The sequence below is a fragment of the Gasterosteus aculeatus genome, chromosome 11, assembly GCF_964276395.1.
Source record: "Gasterosteus aculeatus chromosome 11, fGasAcu3.hap1.1, whole genome shotgun sequence".
In the NCBI taxonomy this organism is placed as follows: domain Eukaryota; kingdom Metazoa; phylum Chordata; class Actinopteri; order Perciformes; family Gasterosteidae; genus Gasterosteus; species Gasterosteus aculeatus.
In genome coordinates, this window is record NC_135699.1 from 1,472,705 (window position 1) to 1,488,386 (window position 15,682).

Sequence of the window (15,682 nt, forward strand, 5' to 3'; positions counted from 1 at the left end):
TACTGGTTGGACTTACAAAGGCCTGGATCCAGACCTCTGAACCTTACCTGTTTCAGTTAGTTAGCTCTACGTTGTGCTCATTGACAGCTGTGTTCCTGGTTGGATACACGGGTTTACCAATCAGAGCTTTGTAACCATTACTAAGTTTGAGGATCTTTACCAGTCCCAGCGAGGAATTCCACCAAAGTGGAGTTAGGAGTGATTAATAGAAGCAACACTGGGTCAGTGGAGACCAGGTCCATCCTTCAGAGGTCCAGTGGTTCCATCCCCGACTCCACTACTGTCCACGTGTCGGCAAGACACTTAACCCCACATTCCTGTGTCTGTGACTACTGTGCGTGAACGTTAGTTACTTATGGCAGATGTCACTGTGTATGGTAGCTCCTGGCATCACTGTGTAAATGGTAGATTTTTTAAATATTTATTTAAACTTTATTTGATTTGATAAACAGACATCTGGCATACAAATATAAATAATAACTAAATGCAATGTGTTTAGTATTTGTAGCAAAACGCTGTCCACAGGAGACTTTTTTAAACAAAAAGGTATATAAAAAAAAAAGAAAAACAATAGTGTTAAGTGTGAGGGCAACGTTGCTTCTCTTTTAACCATATTTTGATACCTGTATTAAAAACATTGAAACTGTAATGTAAATGTGAGTTTCACATGAGTATTCATTCATCATGATTAATCATGAATGAATTAATGAGTAATCTTTGCTGTGTTATCAATCATATCAATCATTTGACGGCTGTGTTTAAAAGGTTCAAATATATTACAACTTTCGCGTTGACTGCGTTTGGGCGTTTGACGCGACTTTGCTTGTAATCGCGTCGATTTCACAGCTTAGGCGAGAAACGTGCCATATGTCAGTCACAGCACACGCTTCCCTACCAACCACTTCACGTTTCGAACCACTTATCCCTACTCAGCAACCCCCCCTTTTCGTCTTATCTTAAACTGTTGGCTAAAGATAAACGTATATATATATTAAGATTGTAATTCACGTCACTGGGGTCAACTGAGCAGACACTTACATTTTATGATGATATTTACAGTAAACGCATTTAAACGGCCCAGATTGTAAGCGAGCATGGAAAGATTCTCTGTGTATAAGAGGTGTTACCTGAATTTTGTGAGTTAAAATACATTAAATGTGCCATAAAAAACCCAATTAACTACACCTAGAAAGAAAACAATGAATGTTCAATGAATGTTTACCGTACCAAATGAGAGATTTCCCAATGTCAGTCTTGAAAGGCGCTTATCCTGTATACAGGGTCGAGGGGGAGTCAATGCCAGCCAACATCGGGCAAGAGATGGAGTACACCCTGTACAGCTAATCACAGGTGACTCACACACCTATGTGGGGTAATGTAGAATGACCAATCAACCTAATAATACAGGGACCACATGCAGAAAGGCCACTGGGTGGAATGGAACAGTACCACCACACATCGTTTGTACAGAAAAAATCTTATTTCTTTGTACAAGTGTAGTCAGTGAGTTCCTTAACACATGAATATCAGTGTAAATATTTTGTAAACTGCTTTTATAGGACCTGACATTTTAACATATGAGGAGCCTACAAATGTAGGAATTCTATTTTGTTCACAAATAATGTTGGATTTTCTATCTATATGTTCAACTGTGGGTGAGTGTGGAGCACGGCCGTCCTCCAATCAGAGGGTTGGCGATTTGATTGCAGGCCCGGCTTATGCACGTGTCGATGTGTCCTCGGGCAAGACACTTAATAAAAACCCCATAATTGGTACTACAATTTGGGAATGAATCTGGAATCAGGAAACATTTATTAACAAAATATGTCAGACATACAAGGAATTGGACATGGCGATTGGTGCATAGCAGCAGACAATGGACAACAAGACAGATAAGACGACAGAGGAAAAAAATATATATAATGTTATGGGTTAGTATAGAAGACTATGTGTTAGTTTAAAAATAAATTAATAACAGAAAGTGACAAGCGTATGTGCATGTGGAGTGTGAAAGGAGTGACCGGTGGGATGTCAGAGTCAGCAGTGGGGGGCCGCGATACTCACATGTTGTTGCTTCCTGTTCACCTTTTGTTTTAATCGAGCTGTTCAAACCAGTGTGTCCACATCTAACCCTCGATGTTCTGCTCTCCTCACGTCATTTCCCCCCTTCTCTCTGCACTAAAACCATCGTCCTTTTCTGTCTTCTTCCCAATTATTCTGCCTCACCCTGTGTTTAATGATGCTCTTTTTCTGGATTTACTGAATCTCATTGTAATATTACTGCAGATATTCTTTGTGTCCTCATTTGCATCTTTATCTGCCATTTCATTCCATTTGATCCAAACCCACATGAATACGACTGTCCTACATCATTTGTGTTGTGTTCATCAGGATGTCTCCTTGTTCTTTTGATGTAAAGTCTCCTGTTTGCGGTTGTTGACAGGTGTCAAACATATGGCCAGCGGGCCGGATCGGGCGTCCCGCCTGGGGGTCCAGCTCGCTCCGCTGGATGACTTTGATAGGTGTGAAAATGATAGAAAGACATCAATTGCATTTCTATGCAAGAAGCTGCAGCAGTAAGACTCATGGACTCCAACAAGCAAAGGGGAAGAGTCACAGTTTACACCAGAACAGCAGATGGCACCAACCCGCCTTTTTGATGAGGTGCATATGTTTTCATACAAAAGGAGCTTAGAAGAGCTGAAGATTTGTTGACTGTACATTTACATTTTATGTAGTCTTGATTTAGGTGTTTACAATGGTGATTTTCATTTGAAAGGATCATAAATCTCATTAGTCAAGTAAATTGTAGCAAACAGTAGTCAACTTTAATCAAATCAAACTCAATTTCCCAACAACAACAATTGTGGCTAATGAAATTGCTGAGTGGATAGTATCTTTGGAAACTAGCCACAGTGGCTGGTGAGCAAAAATGTTAATGTCAAGCCCTGGTCATAGTGATTATTAATTTTGTCCACACTATTAACCAGACATGCCCACACACAGATCACAAGTCTTATTTCTCACCGCACAGACATATAAAGTATATCTCTGCGTTCGGCAGAATCTTGGGTCTTTCACAACATCCTCAATATTTTGGTTTTGCGTTTAGGAGCACTTGTCTGAGCGCTGTCCTTGAAAAAAATCCCAGTTTACCCTCCCGCTCTGAGACAACCCTCATGAAGTCGGTTTCTGATAGTCTGGGTTGAGGCATTCACACCAGTGGCCTGCTGGAGGTCATTCTGCAGGACCCGGGCAGCGCTCACCCCGCACAGAGCAGCAGATATCAGCCCTGTGGATGGCTTGAGGACTTCTGGCCCTGTCCAGCTCTCCTAGAGTGACCGCACATCTCCTGGAATCTCCTTCATGTTCTAGAGATTGTGCTGGGAGACAACATCCCATCGCGTAGTTGTGCCATCCTGGAGGAGTAGCACTATCTGTGCAACTTCTGTAAGGTTAAGAAATGGGCCTTTTTGAGCAGTGTATTTCATACTCTGGAGGTAAAACATATAATCCTTAGACTAAATAAAATAAAATGACCGTCTCTATCTGTATTATACGTTTTTCAGGTTTTTACTTTCAAGAGCAGGAGTAGAGGAAAAACTGATGACGCAAGCAGGATGTCCCCCATCTTCCCTCACAGCTAATAACATGAACCATAGACGCTGGTGGATGAGCTCCATGTTCATGGTGAGATTCCACTCAGGAGCAACAGCTCAGCTGTTGATAATGAAAATAATTACTGGCAGCTGGTGGAATTCTTTTGGTTGGGTCAGCCAATCAGCAAATATCCCAGTATGATTCAATGCTGAAAAAGGGCAATAAATATGCATTATTACTTGATACTAACATGACATCTTACTCATACAATGTAGTCATTATATATATATATATATATATATATATATATATTATATATATGATAAATACTGGATATCATAAATATGATAAATGTACAATAGAAATCATGAATATATTATATACTTATATACACTATATATACATTCTATACTATATAAAATCTAATAGAACATGTAACTGTTAACATGTTAACTTACCCTACAACAGTTAGCGTGACAGTTATCCGTGTGTGTTCTATACTTTTCTTCTCTGCATCTCTCAAATGGGTCTTGGAGATTTTACCGAATTCGGGTTGAGTTTTCTTGGAAGGATACTGCTCGTCCCGCCATGTCGTTATAACGGCACCTCGCGAGACTCCCTGAAGTGCGCGCGGCCCAGGGCCAATCCTACAATGGGCCACGGCTCAACCTCTTGTACACTTGCCTCTTTTAGGCTTGGAATCAGCCCAGTTGAGACATGCAGACAGACTGAGAGGACGTGGAGGAAAAGATGATTTGTGCAGATATCTTTTTACAAATATTACAGGGTATATTCCATATTTCAAAAACTTCTGTGATGCAAGGTGGGGCCAGGGCCCGTGGCCGCCCTCTATTATGGCTGCATTCAATTTGGATGGCGCAGTTTCAGGGTTCACGTTGTCAGGACTTGCTGATAAACGAATAGAGCAGAGCAGTTTGAGTCTGCAGTACATTCTGCTGACTCCAACTGATGAAGACGCATGAAGCTCCACGTCTCACACTATGTGTTCGTAACACACATTCCCTGTTGACTTGGTTTCCTTTTAATGGGATTTCCAGTCAACAATACAGATATAGAATGAAAGCAACTATTTTTTAGCTAAAAGCACTGACAAAGTTTTCTATTTTAGTTTTTATAACATTACTGTTCCAAAACATAGAAAATCAGCAGTTTAAAGAGAAAGCCTGAAATTTCATCCCTTGTGGATGAGTCCTAGCAGCACTTTCTGCATTGACTTTGACCGATGAAAAGATGGAGCTCCACGTCTCATCCTAGGTGTTCGTAACACACGGTCACTGTTGACTTTGGTCTTTTATGGGGATTTCTAGTTTCCATTCTAGGCTCAGAGGAGTCCACGTCAGGATTCATGTGTCACTGGCATTCAACACAACATGAAATAAGGATACATTTCTAAAATGATTAAATGAAAATTAATTGTCTCCATCTGACACATAGCCTTTCTGTGTATCTCCCTGCCGGACCCTACAGCCAGACTCCCTTCATCTCAAATCAAAACGCGGGGGGTTACCTTGCTTATTGCGAAGTTAACTTCTATCCGAGTGTGACTCCGCTTAATGCTACGCTAACTTCTGGAAACTTAAAGGTGGGGTACAGCGTGTTGGCGCGGTCCATGTCATGGTGGGATGGATCCCGAGGATCTCTCAAAGCCCAGTCAGGATCACAAGTTGTAGAACCAAAACCTCAAAAGAAATTGATTCGAAAAGCAGCCACTGGATCGTGCTCTGAAAATGAACACACCGTTTTCCCAATTTATCATTTTATTGTCATAGTTGTTTGCTTCTATAACATTTGAAAACGCTCAAGCACACTGCCAGAACGTCACGAGAAACCAAAATCTGGATAAAAGCAAAAGGGAGACATGTACACCCAAGATAAACATTTTGGTTTCAACTGGTTAGGTTCTTTCAAACCATTCCTTTTGCAATTTACATCTGAAATCACTTAATATTCCAAGAAGAATCCTGGTCTGATCTGTTTACAGATATAACTTCCGCCATTTGCATTGTCATTTATGAGAGCAAGAAAAACCAGTGGAAGAAAAAAGCCTCATCTATTGCTGAGTTGACCAAAGTGTGGCGTGGTGAGGAGGTGGGGTTAACCCCGGAATGGCATAGCTGAGCTCTCAATATGAGAAAGCCGACTGGCGTGGAATTCATCTTGGTCTATCACTTGCTTAAAAACGGGTTCTTTTTCACAGGAGTTTTTTTCTGAAGCGGTTCTTCAGCACGCAGAAGGAGAGGCGTGACAGGGAGGCGCGTTACCGCTGCCGACTGTGCAAGCGGGTTACGTCCGAGCCACGGCCAGTCCTTCTCACTGGGACTCTCACACAGCGTGGTCCTCTTCAGTCCCGCTCAGCGACTAGCTTCAGCACCTTACCGATGGCGATGGTCTTACCTGACACACAAATAAAAAACAGCTGTCACTCAATGTTGTTTATCAAAGCTAAATATTTTAGAATCTCATCAGGTTCCTTTCAAAGTAACTTAACACTCAGTCATCCACATCATGTTGTAGGAAATCTATTTTTGAGGAGAAAGTCACTTGTAGAATCGCTTATTGATACGGAGACTCATCTAACCCGGTAGGTTCACTTACTTTAAATCTCATTGAGACTGTCAACTAATGTTGACAGCAAAAGATCCAACTTAGACAAGTCTTGTATTAGCAGAAATGATGATTGATAATGACGTTATCACGGCATCAATGGTTCTGTGGTTTATCACTGGAGTATCTAAATATCTTTGGTGTGAAGGACTAATGGTCCAACAACAGCATATGTTGAGAAATCACACTGGGCTTTGGGGAATTGGGAAATGTATTTGCTCCCTATTTGTAGGAAAACACCATTCATCCATTGTGAATTGATAATCAAATGTACCTTCGTCCCGCAATGTGAACCGTCCCATCTGAGGAAAGTCTTTAAAGGTCTCGAGGCAAATGGTTCCTGCCGTGCGCAGGCGGGCGATGCAGACCTGGTCCTGTTTGACAAATCGTGGCCGTGTCTTACTCTTGTCTCCGGTCTTCTTGTCTACCAGACAAATTAAGGCCTGGAGACACAAGAAAACAGAAAATGAGCAGGAACATTCATCTGCATGATCCCAATCATTGAGGGAGACAGTCTTTCTGTAGCAGCCATTTGGTAAAACTTAAGTTAGCATTAGATCTTACTGTAATTTGCACTTCTTCAATGCAGGTGTGAATGTGAAGAACCGCGTTGTAACCTGGGCAGATGATGGATTTGTGTTCAATGATGACAATCTGTGAAGGGGAGTCACAGTGGTTATGATCAGGTACACACAAACGCAGATATTCTGGTGCCACTCGTGTAGTTTTCTCAAGGCATCCAAACTGTGGTAACAGGGGAGGGTGGGACCACTACAACAGCTGCTCCCACTAGTGCTGCAAACCCCGCCCATTAACACTGTCTCATGTTACGGTTGGAATACTTGGCTGGGAAGTAAAGCCACATTTGACATTTCTGAGCGACACGGACCTGGGCATCAAACGTGCGCCCTGAGTGGCAGAGGTTCTCTGCATTACACAGGATGAAGCCCGGCAAGATCTCCTCCTCCTCGATGCCCTTCAGCCTTAGCTTGAGGTTCTCCCCTGGGTCGGCATCGTCCGTCTCCACGTCATCTGTCAGGAGACTCAACACCTCCACCACATGCTGCAAGAAGACAGGTAGACACCCATTAATTGACATCAATTACGTGTAATATTTAAAAACTAGGACAAATTTGATAAGTTTGATTAAATTGCAGGGACTTTGTTGACGATACGGCCGGTAATCTACACAAAGATTGGATCCATTTTGCACATTATATCCCTTTAACCCTTAGCCATGAGGAACATAACCACAGTGAATTACATTTAGTAATGTTCTGGATGGAGGGAGGACAGTTCAGTGTTGAATATTACATTTGATGTATTGTATTGTAAGCATGGTTAAAACTCTGCTAATGTCAATTGTGCTCCTGGCACATCCAGGGCCAGGTGACCATGGGCCATGTCTGATGGCTTAATTTCCCAGCCACAGAAAAGGACGACTTTGTGGTTATGAGACTGGAACGCTTCACTGGGAAGAGAAAGTGAGCAGAACACAGCGGAGACTGCTTTTGAATATCCACTCAGCGTAAAACTCATCCATCGACCTATTGCAGTGATTTAGTAAAACAGCCACTTGGATGTTCTGACTGAAACATTGTCAAAAACAAACAAGTTTTACTACAGTATGTTTGCTTTGATGTCCCTCATGTTCTTGGTTGAAAGGGCAGGAAGGGCTTGTGGGACATCTTACCCGGTTTGGCATCATGACCAGCTGCTGTGCTTTACTGATGGAGCCTGACTCCAGTTTGCCTAGAATCACAGTGCCCATGTCCTGAGGAGACATGTGGATGGAGAGGGTTACAGAGCCGTAGGGAGAAGAACCACGTGCCACGGCATTCCATTAGAGACATGGAATATGTTCGGTCGTTCTACAGAGTCACACATAATACACAACAACACCATGTGAGCAAACATATTAAACAAACACAAAGCTGAGCGTTCTAAATGCTTTCTGTTTGCCACGTCTAAACGTTTGGGAGGCAGATTTACAACGGAAAGGTGAAATGTGGGGATTAAGCAGCGGGTTAAAAATCCTATTCTCACCTTGTATTTGTCTACGATGGGCAATCTTACGGGGCCGTCAGTTGATCTGTTGAAAAGTGGCAAACTGTCCAAGTGTGGAATGAACGGTAACCCTCTGAAATAACACAATAGACCGTTAGTAGACATAAATGAACAGTAACACAGTAACCATGGCGAGTGGTTGAGTAGTAAAAGGACGTACATGTACCAGGAGCACATATCCGCAGGCTCCTTCAGGTTGGCTCCTGTCAGTCCGGAGCACGGCATGAAGTAAATGTCTTTTTTGGGGTTGAAGCCCACCTTCTTCAAAAAGGGCACTAGCTTCTCCTTACACTCGTCATACCTGAGGGTTCAACATCGGACACTCATGAGGTCGGCGAGAACATGTCAATATAATTACATACAGGCGACAAAATATTAAGAGCAGCTCTGAATGTGATGCACTTCATCAAACAGCGCCACCCGATGGGCGTGACGCTATATAGTAACAATTTAGTGAAGAGTTCCTATCTAGCAGCCACAACATGCAGTTTGAGCAGAGCGACATTATGGATATTCTACAAATGGGACTCGGAGTCTACCCACCTCTCCAAGCTCCAGTTGACTGTTGGGTCGTCCATTTTATTCACCAGAACGATCAGATGCTTCACGCCAGCTGTTTTGGCCAACATGGCGTGCTCTCGTGTCTGTCCGCCCTTTTCAAACCCAGTTTCAAACTCTCCTTTCCTGGCAGAGATCACCTGAGAGTCACACATTTACTCAGTTAGTGGGTTTATTGCCAAGTGGGACAGAAACACAAGAGTTCTTACTGGAGCAAACGTACGTCACAAGATTTAAATTGACCTTGCAATAAAACGGAAAAAAATGTTTAATTGTTGAAAGTAAAAATTTCCCCTGTAGTGGTTTAATTTGTCTTTTCAAAGGGCATCATTTTTTGCAGTTACAGATAGAAATCAGAGCAATGTTCAAAAGTATTAATAACACCTGCATGTACTTATTTAATTCCCTAAAACCCCTTTTATCAAAATATTCTGCTTCAAACTACATTTATTCCGTTCAGCTTTTAAAATAAATGGTTTACTCTGCATCTTGTTGACACAAAGGGAGTTGATTTGATAAGTGAAGTTGTCATGGTCCTACTTTTTCGAACTTACCAGAACAGCCAAGTCTGCCTGCGATGCTCCTCCGATCATGTTGGGAACAAAGCTTTTGTGGCCTGGAGCGTCTAAGATGGTAAAGTGCTTTTTGTCGGTCTCAAAGTATGCTCGGCCCACCTCGACTGTCTTGCCTTTGTCCCTCTCCTCTTGGTTGGTGTCTAAAGCCCAAGACAGATACCTGGAAGACAGAGGATACTGGGTTCAGGGTCTCAGATGGCTTCCAAGGCCTTTACACCAATACAGTGGATACAGATCTACACCGAGTCAAATGTAATTTTGATCCTCCTCATTAAACATGTTCCTGACCAAACAAAATAAAAAAATAATCAGAGTCACATTTCATAATTACATCCAGATCGCCATGATTTGGATTCATTCGGTGTGTTTCAAGATTCAATAAAGAGTGTTTCCACTCACCAGGTTTCCCGGTTCTTTTCCTTGGCTTCTCTCTCGTACTTCTCTAAGGTTCTTTTGTCTACCATCCCGGTTAGATACCTATAAGGAGGACGGGGACAACAGAGATGTGATGAATGCCACTTCCATCAATACATGGAAAGACTGAACCATTGATGGCTGAATGCTACTCACATAATTTGGCCGCCAATAGTGGACTTGCCGGCATCTAAAGGAGACGGAGTAGAGCGGGTTTAGATTAGACAAAACACTAATATTACACATGGATACTGAGGTGCTTTAAATAAAGAAACGCTGTGGGTCATTTAATTTAATAACTGCATAGTATGATCATATTATGTTTGACCAGAAAATCAAGCTAAAATTGAGTTACAGAAATTGCCAACATACACATTTGGCACATCATTGACACCGATGACTCACCCACACAACAATAAGCAGCAATGCAATGACTTGAGCAGTTCATACAAAGTGTTTCTGATGGAACCCAGCTGGTCTTCATCTGACGGGCAAGTGAGCTTAAGATTCACTTAGCTTTATCTGATCGCATTTACACAGGCTTCATAGTCATGTCAACATACATACAGCGGCCCAAAAGCGTACATGCAAAGATTATGAAAGTATTTCATTCCTAATACAACAAGGCATTTTCTAATCCTCTGAATTGAGGGAGTTTAAAAATATACATTTTTTTTAAAACAAATGAGATGAAATTTGTCTGGAGCCTTGCGGTAAATTCTTGTTCTTACAAGAAAATATGAAATGGTAAAAATCAGATCTTCCAATGCGGCTAATAAATGAGGTGTTTGCACTGACCTACGTGTCCGATGAACACAACATTGATGTGTTCCTTCTTGGGAGCGTCTGGCTGCGTAAGTGGAATCTTGGGGGCTGGGGTTTCCTCTTCTTCCTCTATCATCACCTCTGGAGGGGTCTCCTCAATGATTGCGGTCACCGTCAGACCGTGGTCTCCACAGGACCCGCCTCCCGGCTCCTCATTTGGCTCAGCCCCCTTCTGGTCCCACGGCTCCTCTGTGGTCATGTCTGAGTCGCCGTTTTCCATTGGAGCTGGACAGCCACAAACAGTCCACATCATTCAGGGGGTCTTCCTTTGACCACTCAAAAGGGTGAAACATGCTACATATTTCAGCTGGAAATCACTAGAAACCTCGTTTACTGTAAACTGGTATACGCCGTGTCATAACAAAAGACTATATAATGAACAGGTCTTTTTCTGTGTCATTTGGACAATTTGGTACTGGGTCGCACTGAAAGAAAAATGTTTTATTTTTCTCCTAATTACATGCGCTTGTCCCGCGACACATTTCCCAAGCATTTCTTTTCACGTTTACAATTGTCCACTCCTGCCTGTGACCGGTAGTTCCGTCCCGATGGACACACACAGGTGAGCTCGCTCCCAACTACACCCGTCGGCTCGTCCATCCGCAACGACTACTACTGAATGTGCTGCAGTGACACCATGCAGATTGAATACTGGTAACTTTTCTGTTGAGAATAGATGTAACCAAGAATCTGCACTTATATGTTGAATAATGGTGCTACTGGCATATATTAAAAAAGGAACAACGGGACTTGTTAACTCCCAGGGGAGTGGATAAAAAGACATCAAAAATGTTAAAGTTCGTTGTTAAGAGGCACAAAACGCGTTGTGGGGGCATTAAGACAGCCGATGCTTGAACTTCAAGACATTTGAAAAGAGGCAGAGGGAGGAACTGATGCTACAGCCAAGAAAAGCACAATCCCAATGTGAAAACAACCCAAACCGACAAAGTGAATATTGAATGTTTGGTCTTAGTGTCGTACCCATTTTCTTCTTGGACCTTTAAACATCTATGTGTGTTTTCGGTCGAGACCCTCAAGAGTTATATGTAAAGATGTGGTCTCTGAAGAATGTCAGTTTATGTACTACATATTTCCAGGCATTTTGTAACCCGACTTTGTGGTTGGGACCATTTAGATTGAACCACGATTTTATTCAGAGCCATGCGCGACTGGTTGTATAGGTCTTTGGTTTGAAACCATTACTCATTTAAATGACGTAATCATATTTTCAAAAATTTTATAACGCCACACTTATTTCATCCAAACTTTTCTCCATGACTAACAGGCCTCAAGAATCTTTAGTAAATCCACCCTACAAGGTCACACAAACTATCCACAAAACTGTCACTAGTCTTTTGAATAAATTCACACATGATAGCAGACTACATTTTTGGGGGATTGAACCCATTTTATAAAAGAGAATTTTTTTTTCAGAGGAGGCGGCTGTGACATTTAACAACGTGCTGTATGGAATTTTAAAATAAATCCTTTGATTAGATACGGAGTATAGATGTCAATATGTTAGGGAAAGATTTAGTTGCATGACCTTATATGCCTAAAATCACACTATAATGTCCATTACAGAAACCTGCCAATTGTGTCCACAGTCAACACCTCGCATGACAAGACAACGTAGCATAACCTCAACTGTTGAGATTGTCATGCAAACACATTTTATTCTCGATATATAGATTGATCGCGTCGGTCTTAAGTGATAAGTATACACCGTGAACGTGAAAGACCCAGACCGTTTGAGACAAAACAGACAACAAAAGTGGTCCCTATCAACTAAAATTGCTTTTCAGTGCAAAAAGGAACCCTGGGACAAATGTAAATGCTTAAAGTCCCTGCTGCTAAAAGACTATAGAAAGTAGGTATTGTGCGCTCAGGCAAACAGGACTTGAGAAACCGGGTCTCCAAAACTCATGATGTGAAAGCCACTATAGGCGTTGTTACCAATTGGTTCAGAGTGGTCCTCTACAAGTGAGGAGAGTAGTAACAACATGGACGGGTCAAAGTGCAGAGAGAATTAGAAAACAAACACTGACTGCAGACATACCGACACTTTCTGACACCTCCATCGTAGACATCTTTTCCACAGCCACTAAAAAGACCAAACAAACAATGGTTAGCTTCATGTCTAGGGTTCATCTGAAAAGGAGCCTTTGATGAATGAACTGTGATTTTGCTACAGACTAAATTCACAAAAAGGAAAGTGTGATTGAACAGAGATTATATTACTTGAAATATGTATTTCAATTACTTTTGAGTTTTTTTATCTATTAGACAGGGCTGATAAAAAGCTAACGTAATTTGTAACAAAATACTTAAGTGTAGTTTTGTATTAAATACATTAAAATACTCTCCCCAAATCAAAAAACAGTTCACGAGTTGAATCTAAGTTCAAATATTTTATTTGCTTGATGTGCAATGTATTCCTGTGTCTGGCTTCACGGCCTATTCTGTATACATGGTGATGGCTATAATATCCAGCTAGAGATCGATGCTAACATGCTAATGACGCTAGCATGCAGTCTAGGATAGTTTATATAGTGTTTAGTTAACTTACCAGTCGAGTAGCTAGCTATAGGAAGCGGGAGATTGGGAGCTTGTATTTTCATGATAACAATTACAGGCACATAACATAGTTCAAAAAGCCAGGCTAGAACAATACATGTCAATTTGTTATAACAATAATGAAAAAACGTTAAAGTTCACACTAAGTTGTCACACTAAGATGATGTTCAAGAAAGAAATGTTTTGCTGGCTCTGTCGCACTCAGAACAGAAGCCCGTTGATGAAGAGTAAGTTATATACATTTTATTATCAAGGACCAACAAGCACAGATGGAACCTGTGTCTGTCATCTTGGATGGGATTTAGGCGCTTTACTTGTGTTCAACTGGTTTTAATTCTATATTTTGCTTTTATAGTATCCAGAGGCTAATGTGTGATGCTATTCATATGTAAAGAATATTTGTGTTGGATACAAAGCCAACATTTAAGGGTTGTTAAGTCCCATTGATAAAAAATAAATACATAAATCAAGTTGTTGCCTTTCAACAGCAGTGTTTATTTATTTATTGTTCTTCCTTTTTGAGGGGTTCTCTTTAAGCACAATGTATGCCCAAACCTGGTACCAAATTATGATAAAAACGGAAAGTCATGAGCATTTTATATTTTAAATAAAATACATGAGTTTCGTTACATTTTCTGGTACCGGTATTTTTTTCGAATACAAAAATGTCCCTCAAATAAATGTATGTTTCATTCACCCAGACGGTCGTTGTGTTCCAATGACACGTTTAGTTCCATTGCAGTCGTATGGTGTCAGCGCATCCACGTGACACCATACGCTTACATTTCCACAAGATGACTTTCAATCAGGAGCTTCGCTTGAAGCACCGGCTGTTAATAAGTTAGGCTGCTTCACACTGACAACGGGGGTGTTTGCCAGACGGACCTTGCATTTAGAATAAACGCTTTGGTTGCTTAGCTCAAAAGTTATGTACTTAAATTTGAGCGACAAAGGCGCTAAATTGTGTAACCACACTAGCTACCTCCAATGCTAGCTAGCTAACGTTAGGTAGCTACTGCCGGTATGTGTAAAAAGCTAACGCCGGCTGGTTTGATTTGAGACATTTATCAACATCATATGATGCAAATCTACAAACAAACGCCTGATTAGTATGAACGTGATACACGGGTTGTGGTAACGACACCAGACAGACCACCTGAATAACTAGTTCACAGCAAACACGCCGGCAGCTAACGTTAGCGGGTTGGTCGCGTGTCGGCACGGTGGCTAGTGGGATAGCAACTCTCCAGCCCAGGCGCCTGTTAGCAAGTAGCTAAAGTAGCTCCACAACGTGACCGGGGACTTACCCGCTGAATCGAGATCTTGTGCTTTCACGACAAACGTTGGAACAAATTCGGCGGCGTTCACGTTGGGCACAAATGGTTTAGCATTTACATTTAGGGCCATGAGTGCTGGATCTAGTTGTCCGTCGATTGTGGCCTCCACATCGTCCTCTTGTTCCCATGAATCGGGGGCAGTGTCTCTCGGGTCCATCGTTGGTCTTGGATTTTCCACAAGGTTTTCACCTACTTTAGTTCTTGATCTCTGTGAGAGTCCGCCGACAACTCGATGTTAACGTCCCCCCTTGACGTGAGCGAGAGCGTCACAACTCTAAGTGGAATGTTTAGTCTCCGACACACGTGAACTACAGCAGCCGGTTTCTAACAGTGACACGCCAGAGAGGATGTTCGACTCAGCGCTCCCGAAGACAGTCCGCGTGCGCCAAAGCGTCCGTCACGCGACGTGCTGCGTGCGGGGACCTCTGGGATATGAAGTCCTATTCAAACACGGAACCCGTTGAATCGGATTACTGATGAGGGCAAGACGACGGCTCCTTCTCGATACCTAAGACCCCCGTCTTAGAGCGGACTTACGTTCTTAGGAGGATGGACTCGAGAGTCGTTTTCATTTAAAATTAAAATGGACATATAATGGACCACCAGAGTTAACACGCACACACACGAATCAGAGTTTGACACCCCTGCTTTAAAGCATCCCAATAAGAAAAAAGAAGAGAGGAATAAAGATTTAAAGAACAATAGCATGCAGCGAGCATTCCAACTAATAATAAACTGGAACACGTGTTCTTGAACATACAGAACATTTTGTGGATATGCCCTCACGTATGAACGTAGTTAAACCATTAGATTACCTGTTTAATCACAGAAAGTGGCTTGTTCATAAAAAGATGCATCTGAAGGCATAAAGGTGAAATTCACATAAGTCAACTTGGATTTTCGATTAGGGTACATGAAGATCGAGGTTATTATAGTGGTTATTTAGTTGCCTGTGCTGTATTTGAAAATGCAATCCAAAGTCCAAGTCCAAAGTAAGTAAAGCAAGTCTTTAGTCCAAGAAGCCAGAAGTCTAAAGCAACAAGTTCCAATTCAAGTCAAGGCTAGGGTTACAACCATTTCGATTTTGTCATGTGACTCAACTCA

The 15,682-nt window shown here is 41.9% G+C and overlaps 1 protein-coding gene across 2 annotated transcripts; it reads right to left on the reverse strand.

Annotated features, from left to right (window-relative positions):
* Positions 1–5,360: 5,360 nt before the first annotated feature.
* Positions 5,361–15,142, reverse strand: gspt1l (G1 to S phase transition 1, like). 2 transcript variants are annotated; one of them, XM_040191730.2, is made up of 14 exons: positions 14,549–15,142; positions 12,724–12,768; positions 10,638–10,889; positions 9,996–10,029; positions 9,825–9,902; positions 9,405–9,585; positions 8,836–8,990; positions 8,453–8,593; positions 8,272–8,365; positions 7,919–7,999; positions 7,115–7,288; positions 6,790–6,879; positions 6,500–6,668; positions 5,361–6,015 (listed from the first exon to the last, which is right to left on the reverse strand). In XM_040191730.2, the coding sequence occupies exons 1-14, from the start codon at positions 14,733–14,735 to the stop codon at positions 5,963–5,965; spliced, it is 1,734 nt and encodes a 577-aa protein (XP_040047664.1). In that variant the 5' UTR covers positions 14,736–15,142; the 3' UTR covers positions 5,361–5,962. The 2 variants fall into 2 exon arrangements, with proteins under 2 accessions (XP_040047664.1, XP_040047666.1); XM_040191732.2 differs by lacking the exon at positions 12,724–12,768 and having other exon boundaries at positions 14,549–14,939.
* Between the last annotated feature and the right edge of the window lie 540 nt (positions 15,143–15,682).